We start from the raw sequence: 19,704 nt of genomic DNA on the forward strand, positions 1-19,704 counted from the left end.
CATCCTGGCTTGTGTCAAAAATAGTGTGGCCAGCAGGAGTAGGGAAGTGATTGTGTCCCTGTACTCTGCAATGGTGAGGCCGCATCTTGAATACTGTGCTCTGTTTTGGGCCCCTGTCATGGTCCAAAACCAGGACAGCCCCTCACTATAGGAAAGACATTTCGGTGCTGGAGCGTGTCCAAAGAACGGCAACAATGCTGTTGAAGGCTCTACAGAACAAGCCCTGTGAGGAGTGGCTGAGAGAAATGGGGTTGTTTAGCCTGGAGGAAAGGAGGCTGAGGAGAGACCTTATCACTCTCTACAACTACCTGAAAGGGGGTTGTGGTGAGGCGGGTATCGGGCTCTTTCCCCGATTAACAAACGATAGGACAAGAGGAACTACAGACCTCAAGCTGCCCCAGGGGAGGTTTAGACTAGATACTAGGAAAAATTTCTTCACCAGCAGGGTTATCAAGCACTGGAACAGGCTATCCAGGGAAGTGGCTAAGTAACCATCCCTGAAATTTAAATGACATGCAGATGCGGCACTTAAGGACATGGTTAGTGTTGGGTTTGTGGTCGGACTTGACAATCTTAAGGGTCTTTTCCAACCTAAATGATTCTATACACACGGTTTAAAGGAATACAGAAGAGTCAGACTACTCTCTCACTTTTTGGAACTGATGTGATTACCAATCACCAAGCCTTTACCAACATGGTATGCTATGAACAGAAGACTGATAGCTTCTGTTCATAGAGAGAGCCTTTTAAGCCTGATGAAGAGTCCAGGCTCCTTTATTGCCATCAGTCCTAAAGGGGCACCGACATAGGAGACAGATGGTGCTAAGCTGGCTGCATAGAGGACCTCTCCCACTTCGCTCGATAAAGCAGTCTGATGGAAGCTTTCCTGTTCTGAACCGAAGTCAGATGAAGCATTTTTTTAGCTGGCTGCTATCCAGACAGTATTCAGACTATCGGATAACAATAACGCTGGGTCTAGCACAGAATCCACTGAATTAATAATGTCATAAGGCAAACCAGGCCCTCCATAGACTCACAGGTAGTTTAACTGTGTATGTTCCAATGTTCATGCAGGCAGCACCTAGACAATACACTACATTAGAAACATGAAAATTCAGCTAATACCTTTTAGTAAGATGGAGATATTGGTTAAGCTGGCCAAATGCCTAAACCAACCTGGTACCTTAAAACCAGGCAGTTTTCAAGGTGTTAGCATAAAATACACGAACAGTTTTTGTGGCGTGTTTTATGACCCACTCATGATTAATTCAGTGTTACTGTTTATTTACTTCAGCAATCTCGGTATGAATTTTTGACTTTCACAATTTTAAAATTATATTATTTAAAGAAGTGGGTGGAGGAGGGTAGAGTAATATCCTGTACAGACCTGACTAGCACTATACCCATTGAATACCGAAGTTATTTTAAGAATCATGTTTCACAGATGTTACATTGTTCACAACTAAATGAATCCATATATTTTAGGCAACTGTTATGCAGATAGCCAGCAGGAAAGACATTTTTTTCAATTTAACAGCATATGTATTTGAAGTATATAACAAAGATTATTTCTGTCTTCAGTATTTTTTAAAAAATTATTTTGCCCATAAAGTTTTAAAAACGTTATAGCAGACAGTACAATTACATGCGGGTTGACCTCAGTTGAGAGCATAATCAAAAGCTTGACTTAACAAGTGAAGAGTCGAGTCTTGCATTTCCTTTGCTATTATTCTCAAAACCTTCCCTGTTATTCCTATTTTATTCTGCATATTTTATAAAAATACTGCAATATGACACATATCCATTTTTAGCTAAAACAGGCCATAAATATAATTTTCAGTCTCCTCCTAAGCTTCTTATCTTTGGAATAATAGTAATTACAGGATATCCTGTTTTCCTATGAATTTAGATTCTTGGAAGCCTGATAGTATTACTTGCCATTTCCAGTACAAATTCTAAAGATTTTTAATTGAAGCAGTATGTTTAAGATCACATGTAAAACAAAGGATAGCTGTTTTCAGAGAGAAGTACAGTACCGCAGATAGAGTAGTTCTTAGATACTCCATCCTTTCCATTGAACAGGAGTCCTAAGAGTAAAATACCAAATCCTCCTGCTGATAGACTGGCAATAGTCTGCAATGAGCTCCAAAGAAGTAAACAATGAGTTCCAAAGAAGTAAACCTCCAGAGTACTGAAAATTTGGACGTAAAATTTTAGCAATTGAACTTAGAGTGCCATTTCTTAGATCAGAATGTGATTAAAATGGTTTAATTTTTCTTTTTAAGCTATCTTTAAACAACTACAAAAAAAATTCTTATTAAAAGCAAACACACTCCCACATCTCCTGGTAATGATCAGGAGTCTCAAATACATGAAATCTGTACTATAGGCAAACTGCTTTTCTCCCTTACACACATAGTCCTGTATTTATATGTCACCTGTTGTGGTTAAAAGATCAAGCCTTGACAGGACATTGAGCTTTCTGTTTGCATGATTGCATTGCCATCAACAATCCTTACCTTCGTAGGAGAAAAAGATCGTTTGCATTATTGTAGCAGGTGAATGCCCCAGTAATGGACCAAAGCCTCACTCTCCAATACAAATCTAAAATGCATTTTACTTTTGGGATAGAAATAATCTAAGAGAATACAAAAGATGGATACAGAGTTGGGATTGCATAAACAATAAGGTAATACTGCCCAGCATGAGAAATGCTGGAACCAGTACTACATCTGTGTAACCTCATAAAATTAAAAGAGGACACAAACGAGTGAGTTCCATATTAAACTTACTTGTTAAAGCACAAAGCAATCATCCATCTACTGAGTGGACTAAAAAAGGCCAATTTTTTCAAGCAGGCTTCTGAATATAGAGAATTGGAAGCGTATGCTGATGCACTGCAAAGGTTATTGTCTGGATTTTGGGGGGATTTTCTGAGGGGCTGATTACAGAAGATTAATTAATTACAGATTTATTAAAATAATCAAACCAAACATACACGTAAAACACACATAACAAACAAGTTCAAAGTTTTCAGTTAGTCTAAGAAACAAACAGCAAACACACATGCCACAAAACAAAACCCAATAGAGATACTGAGAAGTAAAACACAGCCTGTTTAAAACACAAAAAATAAAAAGGAACACTTCCATAAGATGTGTCTTGCATGCCTCTAAAGAGCTGTTCATATCAAGTGAGCCACATTAGTCCTCTTTAGCCCTGTTTAAAACAGTCTCTTACCTATGTGCAGAGCACCCGTGTATAGTACACATATGCAGAGATGTACTGGGTGTAGGTGGCAAGACTTTTGTAGCAGGTGTCTACAAGGGTGGCTTCTGTAAGAAGATGCCAGAAGCTTCCCCCATGTCCACTAGAGCCAATGCCAGCCAGCTCCAAGACAGACCCACCGATGGCAGAAGCTGAGGCCATCAGCGACAGTGGCAGTGCCTCTGTGATAACATATTTAAGAAGGGGAAAAAAGCTGCTGCACAACAGCACCTGGGAGAGGGGAGTGAGAATATGTGAGAGAAACAATTCTGCAGACACCAAGGCCAGCAAAGGAGGAAAGGGAAGAGGGGATCCAGACACCAGAGCAGAGATTCCCCTGCAGCCCGGGGCGAAGACCATGGTGAGGCAGGCTGTGCCTCTGCAGCCCATGGAGGTCTGTGCCAGAGCAGATCTCCACCCGCAGCCTGTGGAGGACCCCACGCCAAGAGCAGGTGGATGTGCCCTGAAGGAAGCTGTGACCCTATGGAGACCCCACACTAGACAGTCTCCTGGCAGGACCTGCAGCCACCTGGAGAGGAGCTCACATTGAAGCAGGTTGTCTGGCAGAACTTGTGACCCTACGGGGGACCCACGCTGGAGCAGTTTGCTCCTGAAGGATTGCACCCCATGGGAAGGACCCGCATCAGAGAATTTCATGGAGGTCTGTCTCCCCAGTGTGGGAGCCCAGACTGAAGCAGGGGAAAAGTGTGAGGAGGAAGGATTGGCACAGACAACATGTTATGGACTGATTGCAAGCCCCATTCCCGGTCTGCCTGTGCTGTTTGAGGGGAGGAGGTAGAGAAAATCAGGAGTGATGTTGACCCCAAAGAGAAGGAAAGGGTGGTGGGAAGGTTTTCTAAGATTTGGGTTTATTTCTCATTATCCTACTCTCATTTGATTGGCAATACTTTAAATTAATTTCCCCAACTTGAGTCTGTTTTGCCTGTGACGGTAATTACTGAGTGATCTCCCTGTCCTTATTAGTATCCACGAGCCTCTTGTCATATTTTCCTCGCCCTGTCCAGCTGAGGAGAGGAGTGATAGAGCAGTTTGGTGGGCTCCTGGAGGACAAGGTCAACATACTACAAGAGAGCCCACCAGAAGACTGACCAGCACACTGCAGATTGCTTGGCCTCTTTTCACTCATATCCATTATCTTCATTTATACTTACGTTAACAGCTCTTAGGACAGTAAAAATTACTTTTGTCAAGTTCATTTACACTGTCTACCAAAATGCACCTCATTTCAATACACTACCTGTTATACAAGTCTGTAGAAAAGGAAAAGAACTGAACTGGGTAAGAAAAATTGAAGTAGTATTTTAACATAGCCAAGTGAGCCAAAACATTATTTCCATGTATGCATTGTTATTGAACACCGCAATTTCTCTCCTCCCACCCAAAATTCTAAACAGATATCTCAGCAGAACTGTATGTATATATATAACTTGTTGGAATATCACAAGGCTCAGGCTTAAAGCTGCCAACTCTGACAACAATGTATGGCACACCAGATCTCTTCTGAAAGCTCAAGAGGGAGATGTCAACTATTAAAAACTATGCATCTCGTTTTCTATAAACAAGACAAACATATGTGAAACATCACAGTAAAGTTGCTTTTATTTTAAGATTATACTTGTCTGACCACCTTACCTTACTGTGCAATGTGGCTGAGTTACACTATAATGCCAAATGAGTGCCTATAAACCCCAGGTATTTGTTGAATTGAATATATTACTTAGAATAGCAGAGCCACAAATAAGCTACAGAAATCACAGCAAACATGGGCTAATTGCATAGGAGTGCTCATCATACAGGAGTGCTAGGCTTTTTTCTGCTGTTAGTAACACAGAAATAAGTATTTACATTGTAATGTAATGTAATTGATGTATAAAATAGATCTGTTTACTGTATTTCAAAGTTATTATGGCACTCTGGGACTCGTTCCTTTGAAAAGCGACAAAATAACTAAAAGATAAAGTCACTAATGAATCACTGATCATTTGGAACATGGTAACCTTGACCAAAAAGACTTCTCGGCAACACCTCACCCTGAAGGCTTGGCGAAGAGCTTATTTTACACATGTCCTAATGAGTTCTAAGTAATTTTTTTTCTGCAGGAGTCCAATCAAAAAAAAAAAAACAAAAAAACACACCACCAAAAAAAACAAACCCAAAGCCAGGAGACTGAGAACATACAGCATTCATGCTGTGCCACAAAATACATTAACTTTTGGACCACAGACCCTCTTCTTCTGTGCTTCTGAACTATGCGATTAGTCAGGAAAACATATTCAAGAGCCTCAAAACTGACAACTGTCTAAAAATCCTAATATTTGTATACAATTAATACAATTACTTAGCAGGTATTACAATGCTACTCTTAAAACCCTTCTTTGTGTAAGGTTTGCAATGTCAGGGCACAGGCCCAGCCACATACCCACTCTGCTAAAGAGCAAATGTTCTTTTATGAAAACATAAAATTTGATAGGAAGAAAAAAATTTAAGAAGTATAATCAATTTCACCCTGTAGTCAGTTCATGGGACTCATATCAGCAGCACTGAATTAGTAATCGTACCAGTTTTACAATGCACTTGGCATGGTAGCAGATATTCTCAAATATCTGACAAATCTTATGTTAGACTTTTATAAATCTCATTCAGAGCAGGTAAAGCACTGTGATAATACCAGACTGAAAGCACTGGTACAGGTTAATTTACTTTTTAAAGCTGAGCTGAGATAATGGTTTGCTCCTATCAAAATGAGATCCCACTTCCCATTCCTTCTTCCCATTCCACCTTGGTTCCTTGTTCCTTCTTCCCTCAGGTGCCCTCTTCCTCCACTGCTCTGGCTTTGGTATTTCTCAGACCCTTTGACAAACTAACGTCTGGCATCTGGTAAAAAGCTATTTCTGTAGTTTCTCTTGGATTAATTTACTGAGTTGAATCAGCACACCGCAAGGACCGAGAAGCACAACAGGAAGGAACACAAACATGAAGAGGGGGTGACAGAAAGGATCCCCCCCTTTCAGCACTGGCGAGTTGATGATCCGGTTCTTCAGCTCCCTTCAACAATGTGGCTGATGAACCACCTTTAAACCCTGGACAACAGCTGACAGTTAAATCAAATGGCCCTGTGTGCAATTTCTCAAGGCTGGTATAGTTCAACACTGTTTCAACCTTTACAGCACCTTATAAAACAGTGAAATCATGGAAAGGCAGGTCTAAGAAGGAAACAGCATTACCCATGACTAAATGCAAATTTCTAAGCTAAAATAATAGGTTTTTTATTTAGAAGTTCAATACAACATCTAAAAAACCCAATAGAAAGAACACATTTACAGCCCACTAATAATAACAAAACTAAGGTGTCAAGAAACTCCTGAAATCCCATATCATGCATACTACTTTTCCTCTTACTCTTACAGTAAATATCGTGTAAATAACAAGCTATAAATCACTTCATAATAGCACAACATTTCAAACAAAAGCAATTTATCTTAGTATCAGACAAACACAGACTTGTATTCTGTGGTATTACCCATTTGAGTTGGTTTTGCTCCTGTTTTCATGGAGAAATAAAGGGGAGAGGATACAGTTTAAATGTTATGGAGAAATAAAACCTATGAGTGATAAAGCAGCATGATAAAACACAGCTAAAATAAAACACAAAAATTACCTATTAATTCAACTCTTCCAGGACAGCTCCAATTTTTTAAACTCCTCCCACATATGGATTTTTTGCTGAATTATACTGCTCCGAAGTAACGAAATGGTACAATTTAAAATTCTGACATCTGAAGATTATAAACAAATATCACATTACTGAAGGCTGAATAATTTGGGCTCTGAAGCCACACTGCTATTTGTAGAAAAATTCTAAACTTTCAGAAACTTCTAAAACTTATCTACAGATTGTCTTTGAAGCTTCACAACATAATTAAGACTTCTGTTTCTTTTTCATTTTTTTAAACTTACTTGAAACAGATATAAAGTATACACTGTTATTTAAAGTTTGGGTTTGTTTTTTTGTTTTAAAAAAAGACCTAATCAAAATTATTTCTATTTTAAGCATAGGGTTCAACTAGAAAACCCAGAGAGGTTCCTTCCAACATAATAATATATGATTTTAAGTTATGGAAAAATCTTTTAAAACACCCTCTCCTTAAAGTAGCTCAAAACAAGTCATGATGCAATGCTGTTATGTGAAAAGTTGTGCTACTACTAATTTTAGATGACCCACTTAATTGTCTGCAAGTCATCACAAACAAATGTTAATTGATTATTTAAACAACACTTCTCAAATGAAAAAAAAAAAAATTCCAGTTCCCTCCCACCAATATCATAACATTTTTTCCAAAAGAGGGTCATATAAACATTCGTCTACAAATGCATTTTGGAAACCACTATAACAGTAGCACAAAACAAAAAAAAATTTCCATTACCATTTAGGAACAGAGATACTCAATTTACTTGCAGAAAAAATGAAAAAGGTTGTTGAATGACTGGAAGTGTTTTATAAGACCCTTCCAGGGGCAACTCATTGGAAAAAAAAGCACTAAGCATTCAAATTCTTCTGAACTGGTAATGTTTGTCTGCCCCATATATAACAACAACAAAAAAATTTCTTGTATTTGATAACTTTTACTATATAAATACCATAAACAGAAAAGAATATATAGAAAGTAAACCCAGAGACAGGGTTTTACCAGTAAAAGTTTTAACTGAAAACAACCTCTGCCAAAATGTCTGCAACTGGTGAGTGGAGTCATAGGCAGATACACCACTAGCATTCTATTTACATTTACTCTGAAAGGCTCCAGATGATGATTTTCAAAAACTAGTCTGCCAGGGAAGCTCTCTGCAAATCAAAACACCTTTCTGCCTATGACCAGAAGAGTTAATCCAAAAGTAAAATCCAAACTGCAGCAATGAGCCTCTAATAATGTTACTAATAACAATGGAAACAGTTGACAAACAAGAGCTTGTAAACAAGCGAGACATTTGTGGAGATGTTTCAAGTTAACATCTACTACTGTGTGTTAAAATGCTTCATGAAGTTTTCAGAGAAACTAATAAGGGTTTGGTTTATATTTAAGGCCCAAGTTCTTCAGAAAATGGGAATTGGGCAAGTTTCAACACAAACTAATTAAAACAAAAACACATTTCCCTTATTAATTTATACAGCTAATGACTGGAAGATACTATGAGATCATCCAATCTCCTGCCCAACAAATTTGGATTATTTTCTCTGTTTTTATAATCCTGTTTCAAATTATGCAAGGGCTTCAACAATTATTCTTAAAGACTAGCCTGTATTCTAGCAAATAGCACCACCAGATTTCTGAGGAGATCATACTATTACTTCCTGTAAGGGCACAACAATTCTTTTTTTCACCATTCTTAAAACATTCTTGTGCGTTTGCTATTAAACCGCACTGCACTTAAACAGGGATTTTCAGTGAGCTATCTTTGTTCTGAATGGTTACAGTGATGTTAGTACTATGCAAGATGCATGAGTAGTTCAAATAAATTGTTCCAATGTATATTAACTTTGGCTCCCTTCCTCAAAAACTCTCAATCTTCTAATCTAGATCAGTATACACCACATGGTTAAACCTACAGTTGCTGTTAGCCTCATAGGCCCCTTCCCCAGAGCACTATCATGCTGAATACCAGCAGCAAGACAAAACATCTGGACACACAATTTTTTAACACAGGAAAATGCTTACAAAAGCAGGGTATCTTACGTACAAGCTTTTACTACATAGTAAATTAACAACAATTTGTGGCATATTTTAAAAATAAAGTTTTTTAAGTGTTTCTTGTTTGTTTGTTTTCTGGGAAAGAGAGAAGAAACAATGTAACTGTTATATTACTGGCAACTCATCAGTACTTCCAGTTGCTCAAAACTGCAAAATATGTTTTAGGTGCTAGTTCCTCTATAGAGTTCAATTTATGTTCATTTGCTTCTCTTGCTTTTGTACAGTACTAAAAAATACATTGTGGCATTATAGACTCACCCGCAACAGAATTATAATATCACTAAATGTTAATGGTTGATTCCTCTCTGAAGAAAATAAAGGAGGAAGAGGATTGAGCCTATTTAGAAGATACTCTTAACTGCCAAAGCAACAAGCTCAACATCCCACAGTCCTGTCTTACTCCACTGCCAAACCCTATTTAGCAGACAGCAGCCTGAGCAACAGCTCAGATACATACACGTAACACTGAGTTAGTCCATATGTATCTTAAGAGTATCATCATACTCCTTTCGTCTCCTTCTATCCTTATCTTCCTTCTTTCCCTACATATTCCTCATGGTTAAATTTTCATCTTTTGAAAAGATAAAAAAGTTTTGCAGATGTATCTTTAGTTGGACTAAGTCTAAACTTTGACTAAAGTTCTTGCCAATAATAGCAATTTCTTGGTTCACTGCAATGATACATTTCTACTAATATCAAAAAAGAGATCCTCAAAAGTATCTCTCCAAAGAGGAAGAATGTTAAGTGCAGCCATTTCTGAAAAACTCTATTTTTCAGTGCCTTCTTCAGTTTTATGGTAGCAATATTTACATACATATAGAACAAAAACCTCACTGATCATCTGCAAGCAGCATATTGTCATATTACAACACGAAACGTAAAAGATGAAATTATTAGAAAGAATTTGCTTTCAAACTCTAAACCTGCCAGTGTAATAATACCTCAGCCAGAAACAGATGGGGAAAAAAAGTTACTGGGTTAAGAAAGCAGTTTTAAAAGGCATCGACTTGAAGGTAGGCCATTCAATTGAAGAGAAATAAAGTAATGCTGGAAAAATTGAGAAAAATATGCAAGACAATGGTTAACATGAAGAAAAGACAAGCCAACACCACCTCTAAAAAGAAATTAAGTGAGCTATGACTCCCAAGGAGCGTGATGGATTACAGAGTTTATCACACAGGTGGTACACACCTCTTCAAAATATTTTGGCAAATGAAAATTCTGCAACTGCATACCAACTAGAACAACTTTAAACAAAACATAAAGGAAAGTCTACCTCTGCATCTAGGGAAACAAACTAGCGCAAATTTTGAAGGGGACTATCAAAATAATCTTATCAGCAGAATAGTCCCTCAACTACAAGACATAAATGGTTATGCAATCCCAGTTCAAACAGCTAAACAGAGAATATATTCCATTTTCTTTCCTTTTTTTTCCTCCAACATACTTGGATAAGGAAATGAACTACAAGACGGGCAAGCTGCTATCCTCAGTTTCTAAAAATTAAGTCTAAGCTTACTGACTGTATAAGGTTTAATAACTGTATGAGGTTTAATAAGGCCAAGTGCAGGGTCCTGCACTTCGGTCACAACAACCCCGTGCAATGCTACAGGCTTGGGGAGGAGTGGCTGGAGAGCTGCCCGGCGGAAAGGGACCTGGGGGTGCTGGTTGACAGCCAGTGAGCCGGCAGTGTGCCCAGGTGGCCAAGAAGGCCAACAGCGTCCTGGCCTGTATCAGAAATAGTGTGGCCAGCAGGAGTAGGGAAGGGATCATTGCCCTGTACTCAGCACTGGTGAGGCTGCACCTTGAATCCTGTGTTCAGTTTTGGGCCTCTCACTGCAAGAAGGACGCTGAGGTGCTGGAGCGTGTCCAGAGAAGGGCAACGAAGCTGGTGAGGGGTCGGGAGCACAAGACTTATGAGGAGCAGCTGAGGGAACTGGGGTTGTTTAGTCTGGAGAAGAGGAGGCTGAGGAGAGATCTTATCACTCTCTACAACTACCTGAAAGGGGGCTGGGGCAATGAGGGTGTTGGTCTCTTCTCCCAAGTAACCAGCGATAGGATGAGAGGAAATGGCCTCAAGTTGCGCCAGGGGAGGTTTAGATTGGATATTAGGAAAAACTTCTTCACCGAGAGGGTGGTCAAGCATTGGAACAGGCTGCCCAGGGAGGTGGTGGAGTCGCCATCTCTGGAAGTGTTCAAAAAATGTGTGGATGTGGTGCTTCAGGACATGGTTTAGGGGACATGGTGGCGCTGGATTAATGGTTGGACTTGATGATCTTGAAGGTCCTTTCCAACCTTAATAATTCTGTGATTCTGTGACTAAGGGTCATACTGAACAGTATTGTTATATCCTACAGAATGTACTCTTATTTTTCATGTAAGTTTTAAGTTCTGTCAAGGAAGACCCAATTTTTCAAGCAGATGTGCTCTTCTTTGTGTACGTATGTTTTATACATGTTTTGAAGAAATTTACATTATTTTAAGCATTCTGCTGTTTTCAGATACAGTAGTAGTAATCATCTTCAGCTAGCTGTTTTCAAATTTAACAAGGTATTAATAAAACAATGCTATCTACATATATATGCCATAAGCGCACTACAGAAGGCGGGGTGGGGGGGAGAGGTGGAGAAAAACAACCCCAAACTTCAAATCCAAAACAAGTCTCCTACTGGGACTGGAAAAGAGACAACACAGAAAAAAATTCTAATTAACCAATGATCACAATTCTATAAATCTCTGAAACAATTTGCTGCTACCTATAAAACAGAAGTAAAAGGGAAGGGCAGTAGAAAAAAAAAATTAACATTTACTCAAGAATACATCAAATGGAAGAGGGATAAAAGAAAATTTTTTTTTCAATTAAAAGGTAAATTATTATTTTGCCTAGGACTTACAAGGTTTTAATACACAGACTAAAGAGAGATGCAAATATTATGGTAATATGGACTAATAGCCTTCAAATATGGGATTCCTAGAAGCCATTTTAAAATGGTGTGTAATCACCTTTTAGGCTTTCAGTAACTGAGTCTACCATATGATTAAGCTGTTGCATATTTAACTACCCTTGCTACTATAAGGGTCCAAGAATCTCAAGTGATACAGCCCTCTCTGCGTTAGTTCCACATCTTCTAGTAGTATCCAATGTCATCAAGGGTTTAATTTGTAACATGCATTTACATATACAGAATACATTTCAGAAACTCCCTGAAACACTGAAAAGGGGAAGGGGGGAACCATACCACATTTAATTCTGCTTATCTGAAAACGTATTGCAATATCCCTGCTATTGGGTTTGATGCTTGCAGAGTGAGTCAGGTGTGAATTTCCAACACCTAAAATGCCGAGCCTTTAAAATACTTGTTAAGTTAAGACTAGACTGTAACAACTAGAAATAACTGCTAACAACTCTAGCTGCAAATTAAATAAATAAAAAGATGATGGCTGACAAGGAAGAAAATGTCTTTGGTTGGACAGCAACACAAGTAATTGCTAGAGTATTATTAACATCTGTCTCCACAGAACTTGGAAGTCTACTTACCTGTTCTACAGAGCATGCCCTACAGCCACTGACATACTGTATTTTGGTTAGCACTAACTTATAGTACTGGTACAGTACTTAAATAGCCTATTTAAAGTATTTAGAAGTGAATCAAAACAGTTTTACTGGAAACAAGTGTTAACACCATGAATGGTGAGTACATAAAAAGCAGCTTCCAAACAAAAATAGGTTGGATTTCCAGAATGCTCAGCATTAATCTTAACTCTGCTCTATTCATGTCAACAGGGGGAAAAAAAAAAAATCCATACTGTATCTTATTTTACTCCTCTCTGCTCCCAAAGTTAAAGCTGAACCAGTGTTTTCTTCTCTCTCAAGACACGTTATATATCTTCTAAATCTAGCTATTGCAGTTAATGCACAGGATCCAGTTTTCTTTACTTCTTGGATAGAAAGATATTATATTGGCTTTGATGGAAACACTATTGCTAGTATTTTTTTTTTGTGTTACTGAAACACTGAATACTTTTTTGTAGTGTTTACTATTACTTACTTTTACATTATTTACAAGTTTGATGTTGAAATCTCATTTTAAATCACACTGTGCCTAGCAGTAGGCCACTGAATAGAAACAGGTCACCTTACCTCTGGAAAACTTGCATTTCTGGTACAGAAAACTTGCATTTCTGGTACCTACCATATACACATTTACTTTAGAACGGAATGCCTATAGTCAAAAGCAGGGAAATAAAATTCTGCTAGTTACTGAGACAATCCTGAATATTAATTTTCTCTGAAATATTAGAACAGGTCAACAAAAGAATAACCTATGGGTTACTTAGCTTTTTTAATGTAAACAGAAGTATGTGACAGTATCCTTGGAAAGCAACAAACGTGAAATTCCATGATTCATAAGCAAATCAATTACTTACCAATTTGTGTGATTTGACAATACTTTCCTATGAAAGCTGTGCAAGTCATTTAAAAAAATTGTATACCTACTGATTCAAGAAGAAAAGAACACAGATTTCTGTCCAAAAACCTACATTTTCTTCTCATGCAATTTGTTACTGTAACAGAATAGATTAAAGATTTTCATGTTAATTTTTCTTAACCTTTCTAGCCCTTTGAATCAAAAGAAAATTAAGCCAACTGACATAAGATAAAAGTTCCCAGGGCTATTTTGGCACTTAGTAAAATATTCCACTGCACAGGGGACGTACATTAAAAATATCAGTAGGTCCTCCCTCCTAAGGCAGTCTTAGGTTAGCCACAGAAAGTAAGATGCTCTCAGAATTTAATCATCACTAAAAAGTTTTTCTGCACTTCTCTATTAAATCAATTCAGAAGAACACACACAGAACAGAGATGCAAAATGGTCTTGAACAGTCTGCCTGCAGATACTAGAATTCATAGTTTTTACAGAGCAACAACAAAACGAAAGCAAATCTCCAACTAGTTTTATAACTGGCGTTTCAGATTCTATAGGCTATCATCTTCCAAATTTCAGACTGCCATGGCAATTAAGAGCTATAAGGAACAGAGAGATTCACAGGTAACGTTAATTAAAAAATGCTGAAGTAGGCATGTAATGTAAAGATAGGCTTCCCAAACTCACAACTCGCTATGCAAGAGCAAGTTAAGAGCATAAGCATACAATGGAACATGTTTGTTGGTGTGACTAAGCCACCAAACCCTTTTAATCATAGTTTATACTAACACCACTTTTTATTTGGCAAAACTGTGACTATGTTTAACCTTTTGCCAACACAGCATTGACAAAGAGGTATGACACCATCTTTGGTATTACTATATTCACAAAAATTTACAAGCATGTACACTTAGCCTAGAAAAACTCCTCCCATGTTATATGGGGAGGAACATAGACTGGAAACTGACAGGAACAAGAGTACAGTGGACAACTTTTTCTGCCTTCTAGATGCAAAGTTTAAGATTTTGGAAATACTGGCCAAGAAGCTGGAATCCCAAATAAGGACTCAGTGTCATCCTCTCTGTTGAAATAATAACATCTTTTTATCTGGTCATTAACTGATTCTGTATCATGTCTCCATTTGGGAGCTCAGACCTCCAGCTGAGCACCTGAGGAATTTTTTTTAAACAGGCATAAACTTAATGAACAAAGGCTCCAAACAAGTGTTTATGCATTTTAAAAAATGAGGTAGAACAATATTTACTCCTTTAGATACAAATTTTTACTTTAACATAAATTAACAGAAATTAAATTTCTAAGCTATTCCAGAATGTTTTATTTGAAAAAATAAATTAATTAGTTTTATTTGAAAAAAAAAAAAAAGATGTGATATTTCAAAACTGCAAATTATGCAGAAGAAATTAATGCCAGGTCATTCCTCTACAAGTATTTTTCTTCCTCCTCTTGGATCTGTTTCTACTTGCAACATTCTTCTGGCTTATTAAAGGTTTATAATTGAGACAGAGATAAAAATGCCTATTACAAAGAGCAACAATTATTAACTGCTATGAAAATAAACTGGCTTGTGTCTAACTTATGGAAAGCAACAGATGGCCAAGGAGGGGATGCTGAAACAACGAACATGAGAGGTTTTGTGCTCGCTGTGCTTCTCCACGATAAAGAATATAATCAACAGGAACTACAAGCATTTCTCAAGTAATACCTAACTGCACAGAGGAATTTGTCCTGGAAAAAAAGATATAGGAAATATAAACCGCAGAGGCATACTTTAAAATGTTATGCCAAAGTCTTAGAGTTGTAAACGTGTTTTTTCCAACAATTTTACATGAATGAAGACCATCTGCATTCATTATGCTCCTTGATACAATTTTGGTTGCTAATGCTGCTCAATCCTTTCCCCTTTTCCCCAGAAGATCTTTTAAGATGTAAAATCGTTTAAAATTGCAGGAATCCAACATTCCTGCAATCAGCTAACTGGCAGAATTAGCTAACAGGCAGACTTAAAGCACAGATGGAAAAGTACATGAAAGCGAGAGATGAAACATTGATTCAGTAGGTTCTCTTGCAAGTATGAAAAACCTTTACTTCAGAAATACCAAGCAGTACCCATCATTGCTTCATTTTCTTAAAATTGCAATGACAAACAATATGAGTTTTTTCTCAAAAGAAAGACATTTCCTGTGGACCAAGTAAGGAAAAGGGAAACCTGAGAGACAAACGGGAATGACGAACAGGTCATTCTATTGGTTTCTTTTCTTAAACATGAACTACCTTTAATTAAAGAAGGATCAATTTACACAACTGCCAGTGACAAAAGTAGAACCTACTGTAGGTACACTACTAGATTGGTTACCATGGCAAAGGAAGGTTGTACTGTAGTCAAATACACAAATAGGTTCTGCCATTTTGTCTGCACTAAGTTCTGAGCACTACCAGAGAATAAGATGTTGTACTTCAGAGATCTGGATGGATAAAGCTTGCATTGCCTATTGATAACCAATTCATTTTTTGCCTACAGTACTGGTGCTAACAAAATAGAAGTTGAGATTCTCCAAGAAACAGCTAGTTCTGGCACAGTAATTCCAAATTAGTGTTTCCTCAAAAACACTACATGCTTTGAGTTAGGTACCCAGTTCCCAAACTCCACACGTTTAACAGGAACTTCTCTTGTCCTGCTCAGCTCCTTACAAAAACTTCTGATGTGAAGGCTAAGTGAACCGAAGCAGACACTCCCAACCATTCATGCAGTCAAAGAGAAAAAAGCAAAAACCAATATGCTTTCATATACTCTGGACTGAAAGTACTACAGAAGACTGTTAGACTAATTACCAGTCATATACCAAAATTGACGAGGATGAAATCAGCCCTTTAAATAGCCACTGGAAAAAAAAAAAAAAAAAAAGAAAAGAAAAATCACAATAATATATTCTAACATCACAGTTTGGAAATAAACTTGTACCTGACAATGCTACACTTGGATGCCCTGATCATGATTTCATCATTTATAAAACAATTTTCTCACACTCTCCAGTCACTAAGGAAGAGCTCAGCCCAAATCCTACAAAGACTCAAAACTATGCCATCAAAACAGACAGCAAGCAGATACGCTCATACTCTATCACGGAACAAACATGCACCACCACACATTTTTGAACACACAACACTGGTAGAATGTGTATGAGCAGCTGATACAGCCAAACTTGACCTATATTCATACAACAGAATTTAGATTGTGTTTACAAAAATAAGAAATTCCATAACCTGATTCACACGCATAGTTGCGCCTAGATAGATCCTGGTGCCTTCTGTATCAAGGCCACCAAAACATAAAAACAAGTGTAAAATTTTCCTTTTCACTGGAAAAATCTGGATCCTTATATACCTCAGTCCATAAAGATGTGAAAAAATTCTCACACACTGATGCTAGAAGTTCGTAGAACCTCCTCAATGACTTTCATTTAAACAGTATGGTATGAAAGAGAGAGATGAGATGTTTTGAAACATCCAAGTCTTGTCAGATGCTAGCAGCAGCAACGCAGTAAATTCTCGGTAGGACCAGACAGCTGCTTTTTAAAACCCCAACTCTAAGAACTTACCAGCTGAACAAAAGTTGTAGTTACTCCAATTCAACTGGAAAACATCATCTCACTTGAAACACCAGCTTCAGCACGCAGAGCCTGTAGGAACCTAGAATTTTTTTGCCTCAACTGCCTAAACTGTACCATCAAAATAAACACCACATATTGCTGCTGCCATTAAACAGAAAAATTCAGCTTCCAACACATCATGGTGCAAAGCAATGCAAGAACAAAAATCTGGGAGCATGACATTGCCAAATTCACCGGATTCTTGTTCACAAATATTGTTCATATGTTTGATTACATAGAAAAAAGTACTGAGCCACACTTAGAAAACTAGGGAAAACTGTACCTTCTTAAATCCTGGCCCTAGCAACTTTGGAAAGGTTAAGCCTCATTTTCTTACTTTGATTTCTTCTTAGATTTTCAAAGCTTTCTCACCCCTCCCCCAAACTAGACAGTTTTCCTGAACTTTGTCTCATGGTTTGATCGATTCTGCAAAGGTAGCAGGGAGCAGCTGGAGAGAACAACTAAAGAAGATGTCAGAGAGTAAAGGAAAAGGTAAGGCTAAGGTGGAGATATCTGGACCATGTCGTAGCCTCACCTCATGGATTCGCTTGCGGGCCCGATGCAGCACCTCCTCGTATCCCTTCTGCCGCAGCTCACTCAGGCTCTCATAATACTCTTCGGGGTCATCAGTCTCAGTGAAGAGTAGCTGTGAAAGGATCTTCCAGCCGCAGGTATCCAAGCTGTGGACCAAGTAAACTTGCAGTTTGTAGCAGAGAGCATCCATCTCCTGCTCGGATAGCTCCGGGGCTCCGAACAGCACCGTCCACATGCCCGAGGGCTCCTCGGGGAAGGCAGGCAGGTAGGGCTCCAGCTCCGAGTTCACCGAGCACAGCTGCTGATGCACAGCCCGCAAGTCTTGGAAGGAGAAGAGGCCGGCCCAGCTGCACTCCTCCCCCGCGGGCTCCGCGTCGGGAGCGGCCGGCTCGGCTGCCTGCAGCGGCGAGGGCGGTAGCGACAGCGCAGCGGCCGCCACCTCCTCCTTCCCCAGCTCCAGCACTTCTATCTCTTCGGCGGCACCTGCCGCCTCCGGGCCCCGCTGCGGCCTCCCGGCCGGGCTACTCTTGGCGCGCAGCGGGCTCTTCGACAGCGCCTCGGCCGCCGCGCCCCGCTCGGGGCCCCGCGGCAGGCCGGGGTCCGCGCCGCAGGCCGGGCCCCGGCGCACCGTGGGGCTGCCGGCGTTGGGGGCGGCTCTGGCCTCGGGGCCGGCGAGGCCGCCGCGGCGGGGCTCGCGGGAGCCGCTGCGCTGGCGCTGCGCCGTGCGGTTGTGGCAGGTGATGGCGAACTTGCCCTCGATCTCGTTCCAGGCCACAATGAAGACGAACTTGTGCTTCTCCCGTTCCTGGAAGGCGTGAGGCCTCACGGCCACCCAGTCGGCCTCCAGCGTTTCCTCCAGGGCGAAGGCGGACATGGCGCTGCCCGGCTTCCCACGCCCGCGCCCCCCCCGCACTCTCCCCGCTCCCGTCCCGTCAGCCGCCCCCGCCTGCCCCGCCGCGTGCTGGCTCCCCGCAGCCCCGCGCGCCTCCTCACCGCCCACCATCAGCCATTTTAGCGGCGGGGGGACGGGGAAGGCGCTGATGGGGGAGGATGCGCTGGGTCCCCACCGGAGCGGAGAGGGGGAGTGGGGGGTGGGGAGGGAGGACAGAGAGGAATCACCTCCTCTCTGCTCGGAGCCCGCCGCCTCTGGAGCCCGCCGCCGCCTCTGGTCATCGGCCTGCTGCCGCGGCGCGCAACGCCCGGTGCCCTCGCACAGGTACTTCACGCGCGTCACGTGGGGCAGGATCTGTTTACAAGCGGCGGTGGCGCTGCGGAAACCCAGCGCCAGCCCCGCGGCAACTCAGCGCCGGCCCCGCCCCACGGCCTCCCGAAGCCCCGCCCCCCGGGCCGCGGGCCGCCTTCCCCATTGGCTTTCCCCGGCGGAGGGAGATGGGCGGAGCCTCACGGCCCGCCCCGCCCCTTCTCCGCCAGCCACGCTCGTGGTCTTCCCCCACCCCCCGCTCCTCGGTCCCCGTAGTGGGCGGGGGGGCGGTGCCCCGCCCCTTCCCTCGGACGTACAACAGGGCCCCGCGCGTTGCATGCTGGGAAGGGCACGTGCTTGGTCCCCGCCGTTAGGGGGTGGAGGCCGGAGCCGGGCCGGGCCGGGCGACTGCGTGGGAAGCGGAGCAGCGCCGGGCGGGGGGAAACGGGCTGTCTCGGTGAAGTCTACCACCGCGGCTCCCAGGGACAAGCTGGGGGCAACGGCCTCTGCTCCGGGCAGCTTCTGAGGCAGCACTGGCTTTGCCTGCCGCGGCTCTGGCCTTGCTGTTAACTCCTTGTCAGCCCGGTGGGGCATGACGGCCGCAGTGGTCCAAGCACTGCAGCTCCCTTGTCCACTCCGCGCTAGCGTGCAACTGGTGCTGCTTTCCAGGGCCTCTGCCCCCAGGCTGGTCAGGCAACAAATCCTTCCACTGGGAAATGATACCTGCAGAGGATTTGTTTCTGCTTTTCCTGTAAAGTGGCCTTCTGCATGTTTACAGGAAAGGATGTGGTGCTTCAGCAACTTTTTTAGTTGTATGACTTCATTCTGACTAGAGATTCAAC

The 19,704-nt window shown here is 41.1% G+C and overlaps 1 protein-coding gene across 1 annotated transcript in view; it reads right to left on the reverse strand.

The window, feature by feature from the left end:
• JMY (junction mediating and regulatory protein, p53 cofactor) overlaps window positions 1–18,535 on the reverse strand; it is a gene marked incomplete at both ends in the record, with an annotated part of 55,973 nt that extends 37,438 nt beyond the window's left edge. The window contains one exon of the mRNA XM_082013041.1: window positions 17,663–18,535. Coding sequence (XP_081869167.1) covers window positions 17,663–18,535 — 873 coding nt within the window. The remainder of the gene's footprint in view (window positions 1–17,662) is intronic.
• Between the last annotated feature and the right edge of the window lie 1,169 nt (window positions 18,536–19,704).

This window comes from Phaethon aethereus (assembly GCF_964289735.1).
Source record: "Phaethon aethereus genome assembly, chromosome: Z".
NCBI classification, from domain to species: domain Eukaryota; kingdom Metazoa; phylum Chordata; class Aves; order Phaethontiformes; family Phaethontidae; genus Phaethon; species Phaethon aethereus.